General features: G+C 43.6%; 1 protein-coding gene across 2 annotated transcripts; it reads left to right on the top strand.

The window, feature by feature from the left end:
• The first annotated feature begins 1,394 nt into the window (after positions 1-1,394).
• abcc6a (ATP-binding cassette, sub-family C (CFTR/MRP), member 6a) lies at positions 1,395-25,980 on the top strand. 2 transcript variants are annotated; one of them, XM_053419365.1, is made up of 31 exons: positions 1,395-1,869; positions 4,656-4,832; positions 4,969-5,094; positions 9,547-9,684; positions 12,354-12,476; positions 13,576-13,637; positions 13,774-13,905; positions 14,944-15,150; positions 16,354-16,531; positions 16,770-16,931; positions 17,036-17,128; positions 17,701-17,904; positions 18,272-18,418; positions 18,510-18,597; positions 19,144-19,213; positions 19,301-19,427; positions 19,526-19,702; positions 19,807-19,974; positions 20,210-20,396; positions 20,504-20,588; positions 20,682-20,799; positions 21,237-21,444; positions 21,561-21,871; positions 22,166-22,365; positions 22,524-22,650; positions 22,875-22,976; positions 23,081-23,227; positions 23,337-23,495; positions 23,664-23,830; positions 23,991-24,185; positions 24,557-25,980. In XM_053419365.1, exons 1-31 carry the CDS (start codon positions 1,828-1,830, stop codon positions 24,663-24,665), a joined length of 4,536 nt encoding a protein of 1,511 aa, XP_053275340.1. In that variant the 5' UTR covers positions 1,395-1,827; the 3' UTR covers positions 24,666-25,980. The 2 variants fall into 2 exon arrangements, with proteins under 2 accessions (XP_053275340.1, XP_053275341.1); XM_053419366.1 differs by lacking the exons at positions 1,395-1,869; positions 4,656-4,832; positions 4,969-5,094 and adding an exon at positions 9,207-9,342.
• The last annotated feature ends 473 nt before the right edge of the window (positions 25,981-26,453 follow it).

Below are 26,453 nucleotides of genomic sequence, written 5' to 3' on the forward strand. Positions count from 1 at the left end.
AGACTTTAAAACACATAATTCAACGTGACTCGTTGAGACACAGTTGCGCAGTAATTTTCCACTTACAGTGCAAGTTCCTGAGATGACTAATTAACAGATCTACTGACTTTTCTTCCTTTATCAGCAAGCTGTGTTGCAATACTTGGAAATGCATGTGATGGTTTGTGTCAATGAGGTGACTGTACATTTTCCATTGAGCAGAAATAGTCGAATCAGTATAAGTCTGGAATGAAATCATAAATTTCGAACTTGTTATAAGTCAACGCTTGTGTCCAGCTTAAAGGTGACTCCACTCGTACGTGCTGGTATGTTATGCTTTGCTTAGCCTTGCACAACAGTGCTGATATACATATGAAATATGCATCACAACAGTCATAACTCACAACTCATACAGAACCCCTTAAGTCCCCAAAAGGGATTTTTTTTTATATGCACTAGAGCTAAGCACAAGATTATAATATGATAAAGATCTGTCACACAACAGTCACTTGTATGGAGCCTCTTTAGTCCCAGAATGGATATTTGTTGTATGCACAATGTAATGTTTTATCAAGATATGGATATTATAATTTGATCACAACTGTTAAATAACTTCCATACCACATAAACTAGTGAAGACCTGATGAACATAATATATTTATTTTGTGGGCATATGTGTAGTGTAGCTATTAATATTAATGAACCATTTCTTTATGTTGTTATTGTTTTTTCTAATTTGGTACATTTAACGTGTGTAGATATTTATTCATGATTTAATCAAAGTAAATGAATAAAAGACATTTTAGCATCAAAACTTTGTGACCTTGACCTTTGATGGGTTTGAAAAAATAAATCAATAGTACCCAGCTCCCTACCAACTTGTGTTAAACTCCACAAGTTTAGCCCAAACTGTATTAAAACTGCAGCGTTATGGTTGTGACTGACATACAAATGGACAAATCCCATCAATTTCAATCCAACTACCTCCTGCTTCATAGCTCAGGTGTAAAACATATATTGCCTTTCAGTACCTTAGGGTCTCTGTACCTAGTGATGCTTGTGTCAGTGTTTTTTTTTTTTGTGATCTTATAACTCAAACTTAAAAAACTGGCATTTATTCCGGTGTTTCTCTTCTCAGTTTGAATCCACAAACAGACAGTGTTTGGCTAAAGGGCTGGTGGTCTGGGATGTGGGAGAAAGGGGGGAAAAGAGGGGGAAAGGGGGGAAAAGAGGGAATGTAAAAGTAGGTAAGGGGCAACGAGGGAAAGTGGGAGGAGTGTGTCTGGGTGTGCGAATGTCATCCCATTAAGGGGAGTAGCTGTGGTGTTTTGATCGAAATCCAGTAGATGTGGGAGAGAAGAGAGGGGTGCGAGTGAGAGAGAGAGAGAGAGAGAGAGAGAGAGAGAGAGAGAGAGAGAGAGAGAGAGAGAGAGAGAGAAATATTCCACCCACCCAACAAGGAGACATACTCATAAACAGCAAGCAGACCGAGTGAGAGTCAGAAGGACAGAGGATCTCAGGGCAGCAGCAGTTCAAACAGCGAGGCAGACAGAAACAGAGTTTCATTGAGAGAAGATGGTTTATTAAAGGAGAAGGAAAAGTTTAACAGACACACTCTCGCACACTAATAAACACAGAGCGTGCCACCCAGACAGAGACGCAGCTAATTCCAAGAAATACCAGCATTAGTAAGAGAGGAATAGGGACACATATACTGTTCTTTCTCCCTACCATCACACACACTCACACACACACACTGGTGCTGAGTGTGTGTGCTGCCCAGCGTCAGAAGCAGGGTTGTTCAATCCCAGCAAGTGGAACTTCTGGGAGGAAGGAGCGAGCGAGTGGATGGATGCCTTCTGCAGACTCAGTGGTCTGGACCCTCTGTGGGTGAGTTTGTGATGCCTTCACTGACCCTGGAATCTCCCGTATTTACTGAGTGTTTTTCATTTTCTGTCATGAGCAGATCGTGCACCCAGTCTACTGATAGTGACTTTAAGTGTATAAAGTTTATATAAAGTGAATTTTTGTTGTTGCTCATGTCACATAGGCTAATAGTAATGTTTATAAAGGACTAAATGTTTATTTAAAAGTTTGACTGTGTCTTTCTGAGGCTGAATCATTCACAATTGTTTATGGAAATTGAACATCTTTACACATTGAGACAGTTCTGATCATTTGCTTAATTAGTCTTATTAACATGTTTTATTGTGACAATTTATAAGATGGAGGATATAAAGTATTAGCGTTAGCCACATTAGCATGCATGGTCCTTGGCCATCAACTATGCTGATATTTGTATTCAACAGGTTTTTACCATTCTGCTCAAAGTTTAAGTTAACAATACGATTACAACTTTTTAACTTGTGTGGGGGTAGATAATGTTTGCTGGCAGAACTCAGCAGCAGCACAGAAAGAAACTCAGCATAGGATACACTGAACTTATCTGTTGCACCCTGTACAGATCGGGGGGGGGCATTAGCAAGCCAATCCAACTGGGAGACTTTGGTCTATGCCTGTTTACCGTCACTCTGCCCTGTGATTCAGCGCAATGAGATGCTGACCAGTCAGGCTTTGGCACACTGAGTCGAGGTGCTGTAGCTGGACAGGCTTATTAGACTTGTATATCAGCAAACCTCCACATTCTGAATCCCGGCTCGAAAAATAGACGAATGGCCGCAGTCCAGCTGGAAAATCCAAATTTACTAAATCCCAGCTCGCCCCCCCTCACCCCACCGGTTCCGCTCTCCCTCTGTTTCTCATTACAGCTGCGCTGGCCTCTGCAAAACACCCATTGTCGAAAAATTGAAAGTAATCTGCAAATCAAAACCCTTCTGCTGTGAAAGTTCAAAGTGCAGATGTGATTCTCTTAGCCACAGAACATCCTTTAATCAGCGCCGAGGACTGTTTTAAAAACATGTTGTTGTCTCTGGTCGGCTCCGAAGCCGTCAGTTATTAGCGGCGGTAATCAACCCTTTGCATACTTTAGGTGAGGCATCACTGCTGTATCATTAGTCACATCTGTGGGTTATTGCTGTGGGATTATATGGCTTTAATACGGAACTCAAGCATGTTCAGTTCAGGAGCAAACAGCACATTTACTTTCTTTCATCTTTAACCAATCCATCCTGTTATCTAAACAAGAGGTCAAGGTCTTGGTGAAAGTGTCAGCAGAGGGACAGTTACTCTCTAAAATTATTGAGTTCCTAAGTGCATAATGCTGCTCAGTCCTGTTTTTCTAACAAGCAAGGTGGAAAATTTCACTTATTTAACCTTTTTATTTGCACGATTTGCGTTACAAGGGGGTTATTAGGCCGGCATCGCAAAGCAAAGGACATTAAGCAGATTCGCAGTACAAGTTCAAGTCTCTTTCAAAATGTTCACATCACAGTGTTTGTCAGGTAAAAATAGGCACCTGCCCGTGCCCAAGCTGCTGGCATCTGCTAGTTTACTTCCAGCATTTCAGCCCAGGGTGAGTAACAGGATAAGCACTGAGAAAAATGCACAAGAGAAAAGCCCAGAATGTGTTTGACAAGTTGGATCTCTTGCATCAAAGTGCTGCGTTCATCTGCCTGCCACTGACCACAGGAGTCAGAGGGGTCTGTGAAAAGTAGCCTCCCACTCGCTGCTTCTCAAGAGATGTATCACTTAAACACGTTGCGGTGCATTAGCGTTCACAGAGACCACTCTACTGTGCAGTATGTGAAAAATGGCAAGTTTATTACATATCCCTAGCCAGCTATGTTATGAGGATTTATGTGGGAACACCTGGGTTTGACTTGTGGTGGAGTTGGGACAAGCTTTCATTTGAACTCAAACGGGTAGGCGACAGTAAGACCAATGATTCAGACGCCATTGATGGTAAACCTGTATTAATCACTATATCATGATGAATGTGAACATCTCACCATCCTCACTTCACTCACTGCGTGGACGTTGGGCCGGTTGTTGCATCATGATCCTGCAGCTGCCACCAATTGTGGCCTCGCTCTCCCTTATCCAATTTGGGAGTCTACCAGCGGGGCCAGACTGCTCTGCCATACTTGAATCTTTAAACCACTTCCTGTGGCGACTCCGCAGGGCAGCTAGTGCAGCCAGACACTGTGCCCCTCATTAGACCAGTCAGGTGATAGACAAGACAAGCAACAACAACAAGTCACTTAGCTCCATGGAATTCTCTTTTAAAACAATAGATGACCTATCCTGGTTCTGGCTGCTGCTGCTGCTGCTGTTGCGTAATCGCACACATTTGGCAGCATTTGCCCAACACACCTCGTATGCGTGGGCTTTTATTGCTATTACTATAATCCTTGACCTCACTGTTTAATGTGTTGACAGTTTTTACTGTTCTGCTCAAATTAGGAAACGAGTCAGAGACACAGAGAGGAAAACTGATTCTTTTCAGCAAAACGAAGGCTTCTTCCAACTCACACTCTCTCAGGATTGGGCACAGATAGATTTTCTGTAAACTTACTGTGGTTTCACTTGCCAGCGCCTTGATGGATGAAACTTAGGACGTGCACCAAGTCTCGATTCTCTGGACTCAGCTCTCGCCAGCTGTGTCTGTCATGATGATGAATATGATCTCACAGTTTGACCTCAATTCATGACTCATAAATACGTTCTCTTAATCTTTTTTTTTTCTTTCTACTTTTCTTACAATGTGTCTGTTTTAGGACTGGAATCGAACATGGTACACGGCCAACCCGGACCTGACTCAGTGTTTCCAGAACACGGTGCTGGTGTGGGTTCCCTGTATCTACCTGTGGTTTCTGGCTCCTTTCTACTGCCTCCACCTCTACTGCCATGACCGTGGACGGATTCAGATGTCCTGCCTCTGCTCCTCTAAGATGGTGAGACTTCACACAGACTTTGGCCATTCTTCAGTGTATTGTCCATTTATATTCACATAAATTAAAACAGATGTGCAAATGCAGATGCAAAGAAGATCCTCCCATCAGCATGTCATTCATTTCCTGTACTGTTCAGGTGTTGGGCTTCCTGCTGGCCTCCTTCGGCTTCGTGGAGTTCTTCTATATTCTGCTGGAGAGGAGCGAGGAGATCCACCAGCACATGGTCTTCCTACTGAGCCCCATCATACGCAGCATCACTGTGGTAAATACTGTGGTTCCTCAAACTAGCATTTACCCACACATTTACATATGTCTGCCCAAATTGGATACAGATGACTTAAAGTTACATTAAGATGATGCAGGCCTTAAATGTATGTGTATAGAGTTAGCACTATTACAGAACAGGGAAAACTGCACATTCAAGATACCCCTCTAATCAAACTGGGTGTGATACAAAGCAAACCATGTTACAGGGCTTTAACCATGACTCTCCACTTTTAGCTGTTAAACAAGACTTATGCAACTGTACAATAGTTTACTTAAATGTATTTTGGGTTCATGTATGAAAAAGGTCTCAACCATGGCCTTTGATTTGCAGCCCAAATTACACATTTCAACCCCCCCCCCCCCCCCCCCCGCGTGTTGCTTAGGGCAACGGAGACGTGGGCATATTTCCTCATGTGTCCTGCTTGCTCACATGTTAATGTGCAGAAACATGACAGAATATATAGCGTACGTGCTGTATGTTGGCCAGACATTGAGGCGCAAAGTTACGTAACAGGGCCCCGATTTCTAGGCAATGCACACACCACAGTACCCTGAAAAAAAAAACTTTCTTTTACCATTATGCACCAGGGTACAGAATATACAGTATATTTAGTGACATGAATTACTGCTTGATGTGGTTCAGTGTACATATATGCAAAGTCCCAGTGCAATTAAATAGGATTGTTTAGGGGCTTTGTCGGTAAGAGACAATATTTACATGAATCACGATATTTCAGGCTCAAACTCAGCATGATTTTATATAATTACCCCACGTCACAGATTACAGGCCAGCCACTCAGATGTGAGCACTGGCAGTTGCTGCTTGTGCACTTGAGAGCTTGCGTCAAGTTTGTCCATTAATGCAGCGGCTGTGTCGCTCAGTGCGCATTGACTAATCATGTGCTTTGAATCAAACTTCATATGAATCTCTTTATCTTTAAAAAACACAAAACCGCTGAATACAATGGTGACGACTCGCAGTCGTAGCGTATGTTTAACCTAATTACACAGAGAGATTCAGCCTGTAAAGGTTCTACAGGTATGCTGATGGGCCTGACGCCAGTTTCTTCTGTTGAGTGCCATTGTTCTGACCAAAACTGTATTTAAGGTGTTTAATTGCACTGCCTGAACAGAAAGAAAGAAAAGACAAAAAGGGCAAAACACTCACTCAGAAGCTGAGGTTTAGACTTAAATAAAATAAACCCAAACTATGAGCAACGGCTCAAATGACTGAAATGCTCCAAATCTGTACTACTAGTATATATTTATGCTGTCTGCTCAGGTCTTTAATTTTTACAATTGTTGTTTGGCTTTTCCCCCTCCTTACATCTTGAATCAAACCATAGTATTCCCCCACCGCCTGGATCAGGGTGGTGTGTGAGGTGGGCTACAGATCATTATTTATAAAAGATAAGGACCAGTGTGCAATCACAGAAATGTTTTCAGCAGCATGCGTTGATGGAAGTGGCCCCGAATGTTTCTTGAAGCATCGACCCCACTCGTGTTAAATGATGCTTAAATGATGCGTGGGCTCAAACAGAAGAAGGGTGCAGCTCACAACATGGGTGGCATGACAAGTTTGAAATGCATGTTTATGCTGCGCAGGAGTGATTTAAGAATTACAATGCAGCTCAGCCCGGATAGGGAGGGTTGCTGTAGTCCAGTGAGTCTGTGAAGCTGACCCACAGAGCCGGAGAGCCTCGCTCACAGAGCTCCCTCTCTCTGCAGCCCAGCACAGGTCCTGCACAGTCTCCCTCTCCAAGTCAGACAGCCTGGCCCACCTGTGGTCTTTTCAGACTCCTGAGTAAATACCAGCACTTGTTTGGGTAAAAATACAACTCAGACGCCTTTTCTATAGAAGGATACATAAAAAAAAAGAGAGATATTTTAAGGACGTCATTAATCACTCCCGAGGGCCAGACAACAAACTACCAGCACGTTGTTAATCGTTGATTCTACTGGCCAAATCTATCTTTATTATCAAAGCATGTAATTTTCTGGATGTTGATTGTAGCCACCCACCACCAGCCGTTCTCTGGATGCAGTCCGGGAACACTGTGCTCTTGTTGCTTCGACCAACTTGTTTTGTTGCCCTTCTACTAGGGCTGATATATGGGAACGATTTTGCCTGAGTCAGGCAGCCCACAGGACGAATCATGGTCACTAGCGATGAAAGTCATTGAAAGTACACACATGACACTGACTATAATCAGCAATAACATTACGTAAAGCTCCAGTTCCTTCCCCAGCGCTGCACACATTACACCCATGTAATTATAAGGTAGGGTTTCGATTCGGGGCTGAGTGATGGACTTAGTTCCACCCACTGACTCGGTCCAACCGATGGGCTGATGGTTTACATCAAGATGACAAGTCAGAGCACAGGGCTATAATAGGAGGGACACTGGAAATGTATGGTTGACCCAGGGTCAGCCATACATTTGCTTTCACTACTTTACATAGAGGTTTGTAATTGGGCGGATGCAGCCTCAATCTCCTCACATCCGGACTCAGAGACCCAGAAGTTCGGAACAGAAAGTTCTTAGTTCCACCCACGGACTTGTACAAACCGACGGGCTGATGGTTTACAGCTATAGGGAACGTCAGAGCATAGGGCTATAATAGAAGAGACGCTGGCAATGTATAGCTGAGGTCCAGGCCCCACCTAAAGAGCTGTTAGTTCATTTAAATATCAGAGATGCTAGCAAAGTAGTTCTCTGGAGTATTTTTGTGTCTTTGAGCTCTTTGTTTTTGGTTTTCCAGTCTCCCACTTGGTACATTTCTGTACCACCATCTTAAATACCCACAATCCTTTTTGAACAAACATTGTGATGTTTCAGGAATACAGAATATATACATTAGATCGCATTAGATATCATAATAAATAGAAAAATAGTGTACAAGATATAAGATATAAACTCACATATAGAATTCATGTCACATCGATAGCTTATATTACATTACAGGTTTAAAGCATCTCTGTCTGGATATATGTTAAAGTCAGAATAACACCACAGATCAACATTCAGGTGGATGTATAGACAAAAATCTAGAGAAAACAAGTATCTATTGTGTTTATCCCAAAAAGTGAATGTTATCTGTCCCACTGCTGTCTTTGATCTGCAGCCCCAGCACCACTGTCGGCTACCTGCCCGCCACCAAACAGTAGAGTTAGTGACAAGCTGCTGATCACAGTAGAGCTGAAGACTCAGGTATTTAGTTAGGAGGTGTTTGAGACTTAAGCAGAGCAAAATAAAGAATAATCATCAGTCTTGATTCACTGTTCAATCACAAACCATTCATATAAATACAAATCTTGCTTTATATCTGCTGCATTAATAACAAGCACCTTTTACCATCACATTAAACCATTCACGTGCGTTGTGTGCCTTTGGCTCCAACATCCCAGAGACGTTGGAGTGGACCGGGGACTCTAAATTCCCCATACGTGTGACTGCAGAGTGGCTTACTATCTACATTCATCCTTCGATGCACTGCCAAGAAGTAGGAGGGAAATGTGAATGAACAAAAAAATGAAATCGTCACAACACTGAGTAAACAGGAACCCTGGATGTTGTTTATATCAACCAGAGAGATTTCCACCCTCTTGTTCACATTTCCACCTACAGTGTATCGGCTTGTTGACTGGAAAGACTTATATAATTACCAGACCACTGTAGTTTATATCAGGACGATGCTGTGCCTCATCCCATAGTAACCAATATGTTTCTTATTATTAAGCCTAAACCAGCGATCTCGCCACTGGGTGATGAGCTAGTATGAGAAAGTGACGTCTTGCTTGGCCGACCACTTAAAGAGGAACCAATTACAGAGGTTCAATAACAGACACAGGATTTCTATGACAACAGATAGATAACTGGGTCCACTGAATGAGAGGAAAAAAACACTAAATACAACTATCGTCTTTGTTAACCGAAATAGTAACTTTGAGCAATATGTTTAGGGCACGCAGCACACTATACATGTGCATTTCTTTAAAGGCGGAAGTCTGCCAAGTCACATCTGTCCCTGCGGCCGGGGGAATCCCAGAAACCAAAGTGGATTCTTAAAACCACCATCGCCTACGTTAGATCAGCATAAATCTGACTCCATCCTCTCTGCTCTGTTGAAAACATTGGTGGCTAATACAGGGGAGCTAGTGCTCCATGTCCTGGGGCGTCATTTTCCCGGAGTTACTTCATGTTTTTAAAGGATTCTTCACAAAAGAAAAGAAGAAAAAAAGGTTTGGTGTGAATTTACTTCAGGGATTTTACTACTTGGAAATCATATTATTTATTTTTTTCTGTCCTTGTTTTTGTCCATGGAGTTTTGGCGCTCTGCTCTCTCTCTGGCTCCGAGACAGATTCATTTCCTCTCTTGTGAAATAAGAACCACTCATGCGAATTCTCTAAATCGGTCCTTTCTGTCTTTCTGTGTCTTTGTCTAGATTCTGGCCTTATGCATCATCCAGTTGGAAAGAATACGAGGCTGCCGCTCCTCAGTGTTCCTCTTCCTGTTCTGGGTCTTGGCTGTCGTCTGCTCCCTGGTGCCTCTCCGAGCGAAGATCCAGCTGGCCATGGACGAGGTATATAGTTAGCCTATTAAGATGTAATATTAACACTGTGCTGTATGATTTAACATGAATAGAATGTGTAATATAATAGCACATGCTGCTGTATATTACAACCCCACAAAAGTACCCTCTATATCGTAAATCAGGTATAAGTGGCAGCCAAAGAGTGTTTTTCAGTTTTGAACCCGTTGAACCTGCAGTGTGAAAACGGTGAGCGGGGATATCTAATCAGGTCTACTTCTACCCAGAGTCTAGACACAAGACTCCAGGCGCAAAACCGGAGATATCCCTTTGTCAGCAAAGCATTTCTTTTACATCCACCAATTTTAACCAGGGTAACCTAAAGTTAACCAAGTGCTGGAGGATGACACCGCCAATTCTGGTCAAGCCCGTGTGTGTTTAAGTTTCCCTTTTCTTCCTGTGTCTCCTGTCAGACACTGCAATCATTGTTGCATGGGATAGGTTTCTATTTAAGCGCACACAGGGCCGTGGGGCAGTCGCATTTGCATTTCTATAAAAAGACACAAACACACACACACACACACATCCATCTCTCTGTTTTTATCGTCCTCGGTGTGACATTCCCACACTGCTAGGGGGAGAGTAATGATGGCCCTGGGATAACTGCTGGTGAGACACGGCTGCCCAGGGTCAGACCAGAGGAACGTCAGCGCTGTGTTTATGGGCCTACACTGCTGTAAACACAGCCAGATGGAAATCAATGCATCCACACATAATGCCCTTTGGAATGTAGACGTAGATGTAAAGTCACACGTGCACATGGGGGACACACGTGACAACATTTCTTTGAATATTAACCTCTTGATCCAAATCATTCAATCATTTTACTTTTCAGCTCATAATCAGAATCAGAATCAGAATCAGAAAGTATTTATTGCCAAGTAGGTTTACACCTACAAGGAATTTGCTCTGGTTATTGGTGCATACAATGAACATAGAAACATAAAAACATAAAACACAATAAATACAACACACATAAGAAAAGCAATAAAAAGAAACAATATATATTTACTCACTATTTACTTCTTATTTACTCCCTTTTTATAATATTTATACAAAGTAACATTTATTTAGATATAAACATATCTAAATAAAATATATATAATAGATAAAAGATATAAAAAGTGAAGTAAAAAGTGAAATGCAAAAAGCAAGACAGTGAACAGAGTCAGATTGCAATATGCAATGTAATGCAGTATAATATAATATAATATAATGTGTTAATTTAACACATCCTTAATAATACCATCCAGCCACACCTTTTCCTCATGCAACGTCATGTGTCAGACTATTGTTAGGCAGGTGCATCCAGGTAGCAGGGATTTTGTTTCACCTTCTCCCACAGATTAAAGATTTAATGTGTCGCGTAAGGAACTTTAAATGTGCTGGATAGTGGATTTTGTTAAGGTTGTACAGACTAAATGTTAGCTGATATAACCTGCTTGTGTTACCTTTTATATTTTGTGTACAGTGATGAAAGTGTAACCAATCTTTTCATCTAACTTCCAAATTCCCCCAAATGTTTTTCAGAGTTTAGAAACCAAAGTGAACTTTTAAGCTCCCATTTGACTCTTTCCTCATTCATCCCAACCAGTATCAGCTTTTATAAAACAGCACAACACTATTTTTTCAGTAGTTTTTATATATTTGAACATATACATATTGCAGATTTTACAATAGATGCTGTCATGTTGTGAGACAATATGATTCAGCACACGTCAGCAGTTGTCTGTGTGTGATTCACGTTGCTGTGTTGACGGCTCGAGTTGACAGAGTTCATGTTTGTGGACCTTCGGCCATTCTTGGTCACTTGACCTACATTTTTCCCACCCACTCTCCAACCATCCTGGCCCTTTTTTTTTCAGCGTGTGGCCGGATCCATTTGTACCCTTCATATCTCCTTTCTGAGCACAGCCCCACACTTTTCAGAGAAACTCATTTTACTGTTTACCATGGCTCTGCTCTCCATGGGTACCCATACGGCTGCACAACAGGCAGGCTGTGGCAGGGGTGTTGACCCAGTAGTAAACAAACTCTGCCAGCGCCCGCAGTTTCTGTACGTCAAGAATAACACAGCAGCTCGACATTTCACAAAAGTCACATAGTGGTTAATATCACAGCTGTTGCCTTGATCGAAAGTGAGAGTGCGGGTTTGTAAAACCACAATCTGCCTATTTACAGATACGTCCGCTTAGCGTGACTGAGAGGCAGCTTTAACTATGGCTTCATTTATATAAAGTAAGCCATTAAAGAGTTTGGGTTTTCACTCTGATTTAGACTAAATCTCCAAAATACCATATATTGTGTCTGTGATCTCTATACAATGCACAAGCATGGGAAAAAAAACATAAAGTGGAACTAATGGCGCTGTGGATCTGCACACAAAGCCACAGGATGCTGTGTGATTTGCTAATTATGTTGAAAGACATAAAATAACATTTTGATCCAGTTGAAACCCTTATGCCTGGATGTAAGTTCAATGTTATTTTTTCTTTGGCATTTGCTTGGCCATGAGGCCAATTAATATTGGCCTTGGTTTTTCATAAAAGACACATTTACGAAACTAGTCTGGCAAAGTTTAAAGCAAATAAACTCAAGGAACTCTTTTTTCAGACTCTACTGCAGCCTTCTCATTCTGTGTTTTCTTACTTATTCCACAGGGCATTGCCTCAGACATTGTACGATACCTCGCCTTCTTCTCCTACTTCACAATCCAGCTGGCCCAGCTCTTCCTGTGCTGTTTTGCTGACCAGCCTCCAGTGGGAAAAACCGTCTTGGAAAAGGTAGGCCGGAAGAGAATGTGTCCCACTTCCGTCAAAAAGGTCCATTTACATGGGATGGAAAAATGCCTGAGCAACTGTCTTGTGGTTTCAGCTTTGTTTTTGTGAAGACACTTTTCCCTTTTGGAGGAAATGATGATGAGTGATTCACCTCCCTCCCTCCTTTCTCTCTCACTTCACCACTTTTGCTTCCTGTGAGAGGACTGTGGATGGGTGCGAGTGTGTCTTTGACATTGCTCTCCTGCATACCATCAACACAACTCACTCACTTCCGCATCGGATGACATCATGACTGCTGCTTATGTCAGCCATTATTAAAATACAGATCCCATCAAACACAAGCCTGACAAGAACCCTACAACCTCAAAATATCTAGGTACTGTTGTAGAGCAGCTGACAGGTGGATGAAATATATTGTTTCTAATCAATCAATTCGACGTGCGGTGTATTGTTTCCCCGGTAATAAACAAAATAGCTGGAAAAGTCCCTTACAAACTCTTGGCGGGCGGCGGGGAGGCTGTGGGTGCAGAAGCCGCAGTCTGGCGTGATGGACACACCCATTGGTCGCTCCTCGCTGCGTGCTCCTCTTCCTCCTCCACCTCTTCTCCAACCCCGAGGTCTGGTTAGAGTTACTCACAGGAAGAGGGGAAGTGAGGGGACGAAGGGCAAGTGTGCTCATATTAAAGAGAGCAAACACCACGTGCGGGGGTGGCAGGGTGGAGGAACGGCATAAGGTATGCGTGAGAGCACAAACTTTCTGTGTATCTGGTGTGTGTGCGTCTGTCTCTCTGTCCACCCGTTGGACAGTTTGTGATGACACATTTCCGCCCCGTCTGCACCAGACCTCAAAACGTCATCTTTGCCCGGTGCTAACACTGAGCTCTATTTATTCTGTCATGTGGGAGTTCTCTCCCACAATGGACCACCTGATTGTACAGCGATGTTTGCGCACATCAGCATTCTCAATCTTGACCCCTTCACAAGTGCGGCATTCAACCATGACCCGACGGCCTCGCTGAAGCTTGTGTGTTTCTTGAAAGCTTCTGAGTGTCAGGAGATTTACTACGAAAACAACAGTGAGTCTGGTCTTTGTCTGTTGCAGAATCCCTGTCCCGTGAAAGATGCTTCTTTCCTGTCAAAGATCCTCTTCTGGTGGTTCACTGGGTAAGGTGGTTCTTCAGAACCCTCTCATTTTTAGGCCCTCGGCTGACTCATTACTATGACAGTTTGTGCTTGTTTACAATAATATGCGTGTCTTGTTGACGATTGAGCATGAATCATCGCTGTGCTCCCCCTGCAGGCTTGTTGTGAAGGGCTATCGTAACCCACTGGCAGCAGAAGACCTGTGGACCCTGAGGCAGGAAGACACGTCACACAAGATCATGTCTGAGCTCGATCAGGACTGGGCAGCGGAATGTGCCAAACTTCAGAAGTGAGAATTGAACTGATAATGAATTGATGCCTGGTGGTTTAAAAGTGAATCCCAGCATTTAAGTGTTGGTCAAAGTTGAAAGAGCCTAGGTCAAGACATCCAGACCTTTTGTCCCCGGTGCAGATCAAGTTCCAAAAGCACCGGATCCTACATTTCCACAGTACAAACAGTAGCATTTAATTTCATGATCCTTGTGTGATTAACAAACTCTTATAACACAGACTTTCTCTTGTGAAATTTTAGACTCTAAAGCGTAGAGATTACCCTGAAGACATCAAACCCGATTGATTTTCTTTAAAAAGCCTCTTCCAGAAGTTATAACATAACTGTGTCCTTCTGAGGAACAAACTGATCTTCCATTTATTGAATCCCCCCGGGATAGGCTTCCTAATCTTCTATGTGTATTAGCCCAGAGTTATAACATGAATGTGTGGCAGAGGACCAAACTTCACAGGGAAACGACATGTGCAGGGCGTGCACACGTTGTCCTCCATGTTTCCTCTGGCTCGTATGTCCTGCTGTTTTGACACGAGCTTGTTAACCACTACACAGCTCTCACTATTGTCATGGTTTAACAGCCAAAGCATCAATTCCATTTTATTGCGACGCGGTCACACGTTTACATGGTGTTAGCTGAATTAATCACCCAAGCAGAGCATGATTTAGCCATGATTGCGGTAGATGAATTTGGTACGTCTCATTACCAGAGGCATTCGAGGGCAGAAACTGGGTCCAGAGGAGTCGCTTGAGGACACATTATACCCTCATGTCAAGACAAGAGCCCTGTGTCATTTTCAAAGCTTGTTAACATGAGACAGTTCTTTGAAGATCTGCCTCCAAGTTATTATGTCATTAAATAATGTCTTTTACTGCTGCTGGCAGATTCTTCAGTCCATCGGTGTTGGCATTCATAAAACCCTTTTTTTTTTACAAAATGTGTTTTACATTAAAGACTTGAAAGGCACCAGAAGCATGTCGGGGCATCTCTGACACAGAAGTCTCGTCTCTAACTACATGTGCGTTTTCCCCCATTGGCAGGCAGGAGAAGGCTTTGGCGTCGGGTGCGGCGCTGGGGGGCAGACTGCCAGACCAGGCCCAGCTCCTCAGGAAGCTGCAGAAGGAGCAGAGCTCCGGCTTCTTCCTGCTCAGGACGCTGGCCCGCAAGTTTGGTCCATACTTCCTGACCGGTACCCTGTGCATCATATGCCACGATGCCTTCATGTTCGCCATCCCACAGGTGCTCAGGTGAGACATGAGGTGGAAGCGCGCTCCCATGTGTCTTAGCTTAGCTGCACCTCAACCCAGTTCCATAAGGTTCAGGCCTTATTGGGTCATAGATATTGCTGGTATTAGCACAAAGACAGAAATCAGGCAGTTGATAATTAGACAATTTAAAATAAAACTGCTCAATGGATCATAAGTAACCGTGTCATTACATTTGGAAAGAAATGTTGCAGTGTTTTTCCCATGTAACTTTTTCAGTGCTCCACAAATTAAATGGAATTGCATACTCTGTATTAAGGAAGTTGCAGCCAATATCCCACACCTCAGCTCCTGGATGCACAGCACTCCAGGCTAGAGTATAAAAAGGATTTTATAGTGGGGTTTTAGGCGAAACTGTCCAATTCAATTGGGAGATTGAAGGGAAAGAGATTTATTTTTCCTGGTATGATAATTTATAGAAACATGGGTTTTGAAGATTGTGGGGGGGAAACCCCAAAATACCACTGTGTAGATAGATAAATAGACACGGTCGCATAAGAAACTCCAGATATGTCACCTTCATTGTTCTATTTAAAACGATTTGTTATACACACAACCAAACAACAACAGAGGCTGGCAGCAGTGAAAACAGGTCACGGCTGACCCGCCACTATCCACAGCATCCCTCTGGCCAGACTGGAATGTTGTTGTTGATGCACTGCACAGAATCAGTGGAAGTGTTAATTATGGTCATGGAGCTGTGAGCAAGAAAAGTCGACGAGACCGCAGCCCTCTGTGCTCCAGCACGGAGGACAGGCGGGGAGCGAAAGGAGGCTCTAAATGGCAGCAAAGCAATGGGACCACAATAAGGGAGCCGCTGGCCAAGTGTGAGGGCAGCACGGCCACAGGCTGAGCACTGTTGTGCAACCCGAGCTTGCTTTGTGCAGACCAGTCAGCCAGCAGCCACAGCAGCGCTCAAGGCCCTTGGTTTAAGACACGCAATGAAAGTCAAATAATAACCAGATTGAGTGAAAAAACACAGTAAAAGCTGTGTTGACAGGGTAAAAGCCCGCCTGCATCTGATTTGATTGGTATCATTCGCTACTTTCCAGGGAAAATCACATAGGGTTTTGATAAAGTAAAGACAGTGACGCAAAAGTACACTCAAGGGTCAAACAAAAATGTTGTAATAAACATATTCAAACTTCTAAGGAACCTGTTTGTGTTGCTTCTCCTCTGCCTCAGTCTTCTTCTGGGTTTCATGAGAGACGAAGACGCCCCGCTGTGGAAAGGCTACTTCTATGCCACCCTGATGTTCCTGCTCTCCTGCCTCCAGTCGCTCTTCAACCATCAGTACATGTACGCCTGCTTCACCGTGGGGATGAGGGTGAAGACGGCTGTTATGGGCTTGGTTTACAGGAAGGTGGGTAGATCTGCGTCCCCAAGACATGCAACCTCTAGACGTGACATAAATTATGTCTCAACTGGCAAAAACAGAAAGCCTGCTTTGCTTCCAGACTGGAAACTCTACGCAGAGTGTGGTTATGTGCACTTCACCTAAGATGTATGATTGTCGGAAACCTTTATGAGGGTGTCAAATTATATTGTACACAATATGCACTGAGGGCTAAACGTCTTTGTCTCTTTTGTTGTCACTCCAGTCTCTGGTGATAAACAGCGCTTCCAGGAGGACGTGCACCGTGGGCGAGATTGTGAATCTGGTTTCTGCAGACACTCAGAAGCTCATGGACTTTGTGGTGTACTTCAATGCTGTCTGGCTGGCTCCTATTGAGATTGCTCTTTGTCTCTTCTTCCTCTGGCAGGTATGTCCAAGTGTAGTATCTTCACAATGCCTCCCATTCATGCACAAATGCGTGCATTTTACTCAGAAGCCCTTTAACGCGCTTTTATCCCTTCTTTTATTCAGCATCTGGGCCCGTCGGCTTTGGCAGGAATTGCCACTGTCATCCTCATTTTTCCACTCAACGGATTCATTGCAAAGAAAAGGAGCAAGCTGCAGGTAAAAGCAGTTACAGGAATCTATTGCTCCTTCGCTCCAGTGAGGCTGACATCTGGCATGTTGGGTCAGGGAAGCCACAGCTGGTTTAGATAGTGGCTGAAGAGCAGTGTGGGTGTTTGGCCTGGATGGTACATTCTCCCTTGTCCTTTTGATGTCTGCCCCATATAACATGTTTGAAAAACAATGGCAGGAAAGGGTGGGCAGTAGGAAGACATAATTTTTCCATTCTTTGGCAAAACAACAGACGGTTCTGTAAATTTGGACGCCAATTTAATCGAACGTTGGCTTCAACGGTGTGACCACATTCCTGGCCCTTTGTTGTTTCCTTGTCATAAAAAATCACTAGAATGTAACAGGCAGTAAATTCTTGCTGAATTAAACAACTTCTGTGATGTTCAGGAAACTGTAGCTGTAACAAGGGCAGACAAACCCATGTTCACAAATGTATGGATTTGTTTTCGTCTTAATGGGTGACTGTCTTTCCACTGTAACCCAGTGTCAGCTTTAGACATTTTATTTCAATCATAAAATGGAAGAAGAAAATTGAAAAACACATTCCTTGTGGTCAACAGGAGATCCAGATGAAGTTCATGGACGGCCGCATCAGACTGATGAACGAGATCCTGAATGGAATAAAGATCTTGAAGTTTTACGCCTGGGAGAAGGCCTTCCTGGAGCAGGTGTTGGGCTACAGAGAGAAGGAGCTGGAGGCTCTGAAAAAGTCTCAGATCCTTTATTCTGTCTCCATTGCTTCCTTCAACTCCTCCTCTTTCCTGGTAAGAGCAGGAAACTGAAAGAGCTCCTAATAAAGAAACTAATTCCAAGGTTGACAGAGGTATATATAGAGAGAGATACGTTCGTTGCGCAAAAAGACCAAAACCGGTTGTTCATCGATTGTACTAACATGTGTGTTTACCCAAAGCCTGATATAGCTCTGTCCTTTGCACTGCTCTAGTTCCAATGTCCATCTTTGTTTGTTTTACTTGTCTTTGTTAAGTACTTTGTCACATTGTTAAGAGAAGTACTGGCCTATATAAATTAAGTGTGACATAATTATGATTATTATGATTATTATAATTATTATGATTATTATGATTATGATTATTATATACATCTAACTTTGAGCATCTTTCTCTTTCCTAGATTGCCTTCTCAATGTTTGGAGTCTACGTGACGCTGGACGAAAGAAACGTCCTCGACGCACAGAAGGTCTTTGTCTCCATGGCGCTGATCAACATCCTGAAGACGCCGCTCAGTCAGCTGCCATTTGCAATAAGCACAACCATGCAGGTGGGTAATATTGCTGCTCTGAGATGTTTCTCCTCCCACGGTGGCTGGTGCAGCAAACAGGTCAGTTAACCAACCACTGACTCTGTTTCAGGCTGTGGTTTCACTCAGACGTCTGGGGAAGTACCTGTGCTCAGAAGAACTGAAAGTGGACAATGTCTCAAAGGATCCATTGAGTTGTGGTAGGAGCCCCACCCGTTCATAAACTATTACACTGCATGAATATACTACTATACTGCACTGTTTAGTGTCACCAATTTCCATAATTTGTCTGTCTTAAATCATAGGCGGTCATAATCGATACAAGCAGCCCGCAAGACTTGCTGTTTATATCTGTGTAGCCCCACAGCCTTGTATTGCTCATGTGCACTGTCACTTCCTGGGTCTCGGCCTGACTGGTAGACACGTTAATTATAGGATGTTCCCATTTCGCGGTTGATCGTAAATCAGAGCATGAATTCAGACATATGATTTATAGAGAAATGAAAAACATACCGAGCACTGTGTCTGTGATCCGTCAACACTTCCTAAGACAGCTCGTAAAAAAGCAACAGCTCTGTAATTTGGAGGATTAAGCAAGTTCTCTTGTAATTATGCCCAGACTGCTCTCTGACAAGTCACTTCAAGAGAGGAATTTTATTTTGAAGGTTTGTTTGTCGCTCAGGTTGAAAGAACATGTTCTGCCTTTGGTGTTTATTGAGTTCACTCAGTGTTTCTTTCTCGTTCAGATGGGGAAGACGTGGTGATCGACAACGGCACCTTCAGCTGGTCTGCAGAGGGCCCTCCGTGTCTGAAAAGGTATGAGCTGTGAAAATGAACATTAAAATAAACTAAATCAATAAAATTAAGAGACACTGACTGGATAATTCCCCTCCTTGTTGACAGGATCAACATCCGCGTGCCACGAGGTTCCCTCGTTGCTGTAGTGGGACATGTGGGCAGTGGAAAGTCGTCTCTGTTGTCCGCCATGCTCGGAGAAACAGAGAAAAGAAACGGTCAAGTCGTTGTCAAGGTGCTGAGCTCATGTCCCATGTGCAAGATCTATTTGTAGTTTGCGGGTTACGTTTTAATAAATATTGACAGTCTCACTTTGGACGTCTGTCTCCACAGGGCTCCTTGGCTTATGTGCCACAGCAGGCGTGGATCCAGAACGCCACGGTCCACGACAACATCCTTTTTGGCCGTGAAAAGCTGAAAACATGGTACCACCGTGTGCTGGAAGCCTGTGCTCTGCTGCCAGATCTGGACATTCTTCCAGCTGGAGATTTAACAGAAATCGGAGAGAAGGTATGCAAATGTTTTTCTCTTTTAAAATAAACAATTAAAATTATTTCTTGTCTTGAAATCATCTGAGTTATGTCTGAAATGTTCATCTAATCTTGGTCATGCAGGGACTGAACCTCTCGGGCGGGCAGAAGCAGAGGGTGAGCCTGGCCAGGGCTGTCTACAGGAAGGCGGATGTGTACCTGCTGGATGATCCGCTGTCTGCCGTTGATGCGCACGTGGGTCAGCACATCTTCGACAAAGTCATTGGACCCAAAGGAGTGCTCAGAGACAAGGTAATGCATGTAACAGATGCTGCACAGTGCAGTTAAACCTCTGCAATTCAGCTACAAAGAGCCAAAACATGGTTTTATGAGTCCTAAACCACTTACAAGCACAAGTCCAGTGCTAGTGTTATCATCGCACGGAAACCACCACTTTGGTGACACTCTTGTTTTTGAAGAAAGCTTCAATTTAGTGTCAGATTGTGCTTACATCCTATTTTTCTGACCTGTGCGGCTTGCTGCGCAGACCCGCATCCTGGTGACCCATGGGATGAGCTTCCTGCCGCAGGCCGACCACCTTCTCGTCATGGTAGATGGAGAAATCACAGAGAGCGGCTCCTACCAGGAGCTCCTGAGCCGACACGGTGCATTTGCTGACTTCATCCACACCTTTGCAAACAACACAGAGCGAAAAGAGAGCGCCATACAGAGAGGTGAGGAGACGTTTCAGCACAAAATTCAAGAGACACTGTCATCATAAGTTTTATATAAAAGAGTAAAGTGTACTTACATGTGCATTAAACATGTCCTTTTCCTGTAGCCGGGTCCAGGAGGTCCAACGCTCGCCTCAGCATGGTCGACTTCATGCCGTTCTCCAGAGACCTGTCCCAGGAGCAGCTCATCGGGTACCTAACAAACGCATAAAGTGTCATAAAGCTGTGTGGCTTCCTTAGCATCTTTTTTATGACGCTGACTTTTGGCTTCTCCACATTCTCCAGGGGTGACACCACTAATACCAACCTGCAGAATATGGAGCCCGTGTCTGAAACGGACCAGGAACAGATACCAGAGGACTTGGGCAAGTTGACCGTGGCTGACAAGGCCCACACTGGAAGGGTGAGTCTGACAATAGCTTCTCCCCATAAAGATATTCTTATAATTAATAATAATATCTCTCAGCCAAAAATTATATATTTTAGTTTACACTCACAGTTATTAGAAACATGTTGTTTTAGTCTGCAGCAAGTAGCTGTTTTCAGTAATAAAAATAAAAAAACATCCTCTTCATCACATAACAAACACATTTAGCAAATAGCTGGTGGACGTAGTTTAGCTTTAAGCAGCTAAAGAGATAGATTTTGCTCAGAAGTAAAGGGAACAAAATAGAGCTAAAATGAGAAGGAATATTAGACTTACTTTCATCTGGTGACCAGAAATGCAACATCATATATAAGTCATTCAGTCGTTACAGATTTGATATTGATACACAGACAAACAAAGGGTTCCTTTAATTCCTTGAGACTGACAAGTACTTTTGTGTTTTTCTGCAAAAGGTGAGGTTGGACATGTACAAGAAGTACTTCAAGACAATCAGCTTGGCCATCATCATTCCCATCGTCTTCCTGTACGCCTTCCAGCAGGGCGCCTCACTGGCGTACAGCTACTGGCTCAGCATGTGGGCCGATGACCCCATTGTTAACGGCACCCAGATCGATACAGACCTGAAGCTGACTGTGTTTGGGGCTCTGGGCTTCGTACAAGGTCAGTTAGTTAATGGCGTGAGTCCTCAAGGACAAACACTCCAAATGTTTGAACAGTTCTCATTGGTTTATAATGTCTGGCTCCGGTTTGATAGAACATCTCTCCGTTTTGTTCAGGCATCTCTATCTTTGGCACAACCGTTGCCATCTCGATCTGCGGCATCATCGCCTCTCGCCACCTGCACATGGACCTGCTGATCAACGTGCTGCGCTCCCCCATGTCCTTCTTTGAGTGCACGCCCAGCGGCAACCTGCTCAACCGCTTTGCCAAAGAGATCGACGCCATTGACTGCATGGTGCCCGACGGCTTGAAGATGATGCTGAGCTACGTCTTCAAGCTCATGGAGGTCTGCATCATTGTGCTGATCGCCATGCCCTTCGCAGCTGTGATCATCCTCCCGCTCGCCTTCCTCTACACCTTCGTCCAGGTACACCCCCCCCCCCCCCACACACATCTATGACTTTGATCCTTGCTTCTTCTTTGAGAGCATTATTTTAAACATGGATCACCACGAGCTGGGTCCCATTACTGTGTGTTATTGGAACGCTCTGACTTCCAAAACCAACCCTTCAGATTTTTGCCTTTCACATGTATTTTGTTCCCCCACTTGCTAACATAGATGTAACGTGCATTCACAATGAATTATGGGAAAGCCCTGAGCGCTCCCCCTTCGATTGCACTCATTAAAGCTGGTGTTTTACTTTTCCACTGTGGGCTACAGAGCTTCTACGTCGCCACATCCTGTCAGCTGCGCCGGCTGGAAGCTGTGAGCCGCTCGCCAATTTACACCCACTTCAATGAGACGGTGCAGGGCGCCGGCGTCATCCGGGCCTTCGGGGAGCAGTCCAGGTTCATTCTACAGGCCAACCAGAGGGTCGACTTCAATCAGACCTCCTACTTCCCCCGATTCGTGGCCACCCGGTGAGATGATTTGTGATTGTGAATTCTGAAGTGTTTTAATATAATTATTAAATTCCTTAAAAGCACGGTAATGGTTAAACAAACTGCCTCTGGCTTTGATAATCAGGAGATATTTTGGAACTTGTCAGCCCACAACTAAATCATTGTTACATCCACAGGTGGCTGGCAGTCAACCTGGAGTTTGTGGGTAATGGCGTGGTCTTAGCTGCCGCCATTCTCTCTGTGATGGGAAAAGGCACACTGAGCCCGGGCATGGTTGGTTTGGCTGTGTCACACTCCCTCCAGGTAAGTGGCTCTACCTACATGCTCACACACACACACACTCACACACACACACACACACACACACACACACACACACACACACACACACACACAAACACACACAGACACACTGCAGTTCTGGAGGTGTCCCAGCACTCAGCGTATTAACTACCCTCCAGTTGCATGTTGCATGTGGCAATGAATAAAAGACTTTGAAGTGAACCGTGCTGTCTTGGATACTGCAGGTGACTGGACTCCTGAGCTGGATTGTGAGATCCTGGACCGATGTGGAAAACAACATTGTTTCTGTGGAGAGAGTCAGCGAGTACGCAGACACTGCTAAAGAGGTACACTGACATAGAATCACTGCCTAGCAGACAAAATAATCCAACAATGTAAAGGAGAGGGTCTTCTCTGATCTGAACTAATCCTTTGTTATGGTCTCATTTAGGCCAGTTGGAGTATAGAGGGCAGCTCCTTGCCCCAGGCCTGGCCCCAGAACGGCACCATAGAGTTCCAGGACTACGGACTGCAGTACCGTAAAGGCCTTGAGTTGGCTCTGAAAGGCATTACCTTGCATATTCATGAAAGAGAGAAGGTGAGTCATTTAATTTGATATAAAACACACAAACCTGACTTAATCCTGGATCACACAAATTGCAGCGTAATATCATACTTAAATTCTAACTAAAAACCTCTTCTCACAGGTTGGAATTGTGGGTCGAACGGGTGCAGGGAAGTCCTCACTTGCCCTGGGAATCTTCAGGATCTTAGAGGCGGCGAAGGGAAAGATCTTCATTGATGGCGTCAACATCGAAGAAATCGGACTCCACGACCTCAGATCCCGCATTACTATCATTCCTCAGGTATGACAGTAGAAATAACAAAAACTGAGTCCTGGCTTTCATCATATAAACTGTTTGCAATAGCTTCAATCTGTATCCACTCCAAATTAATCCGTTCCCAATTGTAATAATCCTGTTAGTGATCCGAACAGTTCAGTGCTGGATAACAGCTGCTCTCCTCTCCCCCAGGACCCCGTGCTGTTCTCAGGCTCCCTCCGGATGAACCTTGACCCCTTTGACACCTACACTGATGAAGAGATATGGAGTTCATTGGAGCTGGCTCACCTCAAAAACTTTATCTCCAATCTGCCTGACAAACTCAACCACGAATGCTCCGAGGGAGGAGAAAACCTCAGGTACGACACGTTGCAGTGCAGATAAACAACCAGCTATTTGTTTAGCCAAGTCAGTCATTGTTAAATTATTATAAAGGGATCTACACTAAGTTCCAGGATCAGTCCCCGTCTAGTATGTGATTCCACTCGTCCCTCTCCAACTCTCCTTTTGTCTGTGTAGTCTGGGTCAGCGCCAGCTCGTGTGCCTGGCAAGAGCCTTGCTGAGGAAAACCAAGATCCTGGTGTTGGACGAGGCGACAGCTGCTGTGGACCTGGAGACAGACACACTCATCCAGTCCACAATCCGCACACAGTTTGAAGACTGCACCGTCCTGACCATCGCTCACCGCCTGAACACCATCATGGACTACACAAGGTACGTTTTAATCAAAGACAATTATGCATCAAGTCAAAGGTCAAATGGTCAGTGACAAGATATTTATCAAGTAGAATATCTCAAGTTTAATGACTACCGATTCTCAAATGTAAGTTTGCTGATTTGGTCTGTTTCCTGTCACTGTAACCTGAAGACTTTTGGATGTTTTTGGTCCAAAAAAATAACCAATAGATAGGCATTAGTATGGATTCTGAAAAACATGTACTGGGAATTTGTCTTACCTTTGACCCTTCACAAACAAAACAGTAGATAGAAATCGAATTATTGTGCAAACAAATGATCATTTAGTTCCAACAATTAAACGATCAATAATTTCAAAACGTCTGTATCCTTTTTTTGCTGCTCCATAGAGTGATCGTAATGGACAGAGGCCACATTTCCGAGATGGACACTCCAGCCAACCTCATTGCACAGCGGGGGCAGTTCTATCGAATGTGCCGGGAGGCCGGGCTGGTCTAGGTCTCTGCTGGAGCCCCGGTCCTTGGAGCTGGTGATGTGGCGTGCAGATGTGGCACCTTACTCCTGTGGCTCTCCAACACGTGTTAAATCGGGCCATTCCCAGATTTATGGCAGCTCAGAACGCCTCTCCACGAGGGCATTGTCTACGAATCCCAAGAGCAGCTGCTGACGCAGTCCCTACAGAATTTGTTTGTTTTTTGTAACACACACACTCAGACATGCTGTTGTTAGTCAGGAAAAGACATTTGTTAACCTCAGATGATGAACATTCAGAAGAAGGCTACAGTCGATTGTTGAGAGTCGCCAAGCTATACATATTGTACATAGAGTAGTGGAGTCAGTTTATTCCATGAAATGTTTAAGGCAAAGGCTGGATCGAAAGAGTACCACAAATCTTAAGGATTTTCAGGCTATATTATTTTTATAGTTTTTGTAAGTTTTTATAAAGCACATGGCATATTTTTTATGTTCTCTCAGGCTTAAATGTTGATGTTTACTCATACTTTTTTAGCCTTGTATACCAAGAAAGAGGCAATTTTGTTATTGTTATTAGATGGAAACCTATACTGCCATCTTGTCCCAGAAGCTGGGAGAGGAAAACACTCTGACACACTAACCTTCTAAAGGTTCAGCCTGGCGAATGCAAGGGAAATGAGTTTTCGCAGCGTTCGGGATCCGAGCTCGAAGCAGCCAATTGGGAGTTTTTATATGTCAGAGAAAAAGAGGACAACACTGAATTGAGCCAAAGCATTAGCAACAGTCCAACTATGTTGTGGCTGTTGCTTATTTCTGTCAAAGTAAACATATAAAAAAGTCAATAGAGACCGTGCTGGTCAGACTTAACCTGACGCCGGTAGTGAAAAACCACCATGAATGAAGAGAATGCCTCTTCAAAACAATGGTGATAAATCTTTGTGTGATTATCTCTCTGCCTCCACCGCACAAATTCAGGCCGTACGCACATACACATGTGCACAGAGTATAAAAAAACATCAGTATGGTTTTATTGGTGCTGACATGATAGACTGTATATAGTCCACGTTGATCTTTAGTCTCGATTCGAGGAAAGAACCCTATGAACTTTTCAAAGAGAAGAGGCATTTGCTGTTTTTGTCTTACTGGTTTAGACAATATATACTAAGAGAAAGCCTATAGTTTATTTATGTCAAACGACAAAATGTAGTTCCTTAAAATTCTGAGGATTGTTTTATATTTATACTTTTTATAGCAAGCTTGTTCATTTTTCATTGACTATTTTACTGTAAATGTACTGTTTCATACATCATGCTGGATAAATAAAATGTATTTGAATTCATGCGTGAATTTGTCTCTTTTTAAGGGAGTTTGCCACAAAATACATAAAATGTCATACTTTAACTCAGCCCTTGAAATACTCAAGGACAATTCTTGGGCACAAGAAACACATTGATGACATCAGTGATGGATTGGTTGCTACTTTATTTTCGTGTCATGCAAACAGAAGTGTCCAACACTACATGGGTTAATAAGAAAACAGTTGCAATGATTGATCAACATTATATTCCATTTCAACATTCTAGCTTTATTTCCAAGCTTCGCAAATAAAAACTGCTTCCACAAACCTTCCTTCTAGAGATGTAACACATTGAATAATAATCTATATGACAATGATCCAGTAGAGTAAATATTGTGTCATTAATCTGGTGAAAGATGACATACTGAAGTTAGGCCTGTTTCTATGGGTGCTGATGAACCAGGCAGTTGTAGTTACTTCAGCCAGTCACTAGATGGCAGAATCGCTACAGCATG

The sequence above is a fragment of the Pleuronectes platessa genome, chromosome 3 (genome assembly GCF_947347685.1).
Source record: "Pleuronectes platessa chromosome 3, fPlePla1.1, whole genome shotgun sequence".
NCBI classification, from domain to species: Eukaryota; Metazoa; Chordata; class Actinopteri; order Pleuronectiformes; family Pleuronectidae; genus Pleuronectes; species Pleuronectes platessa.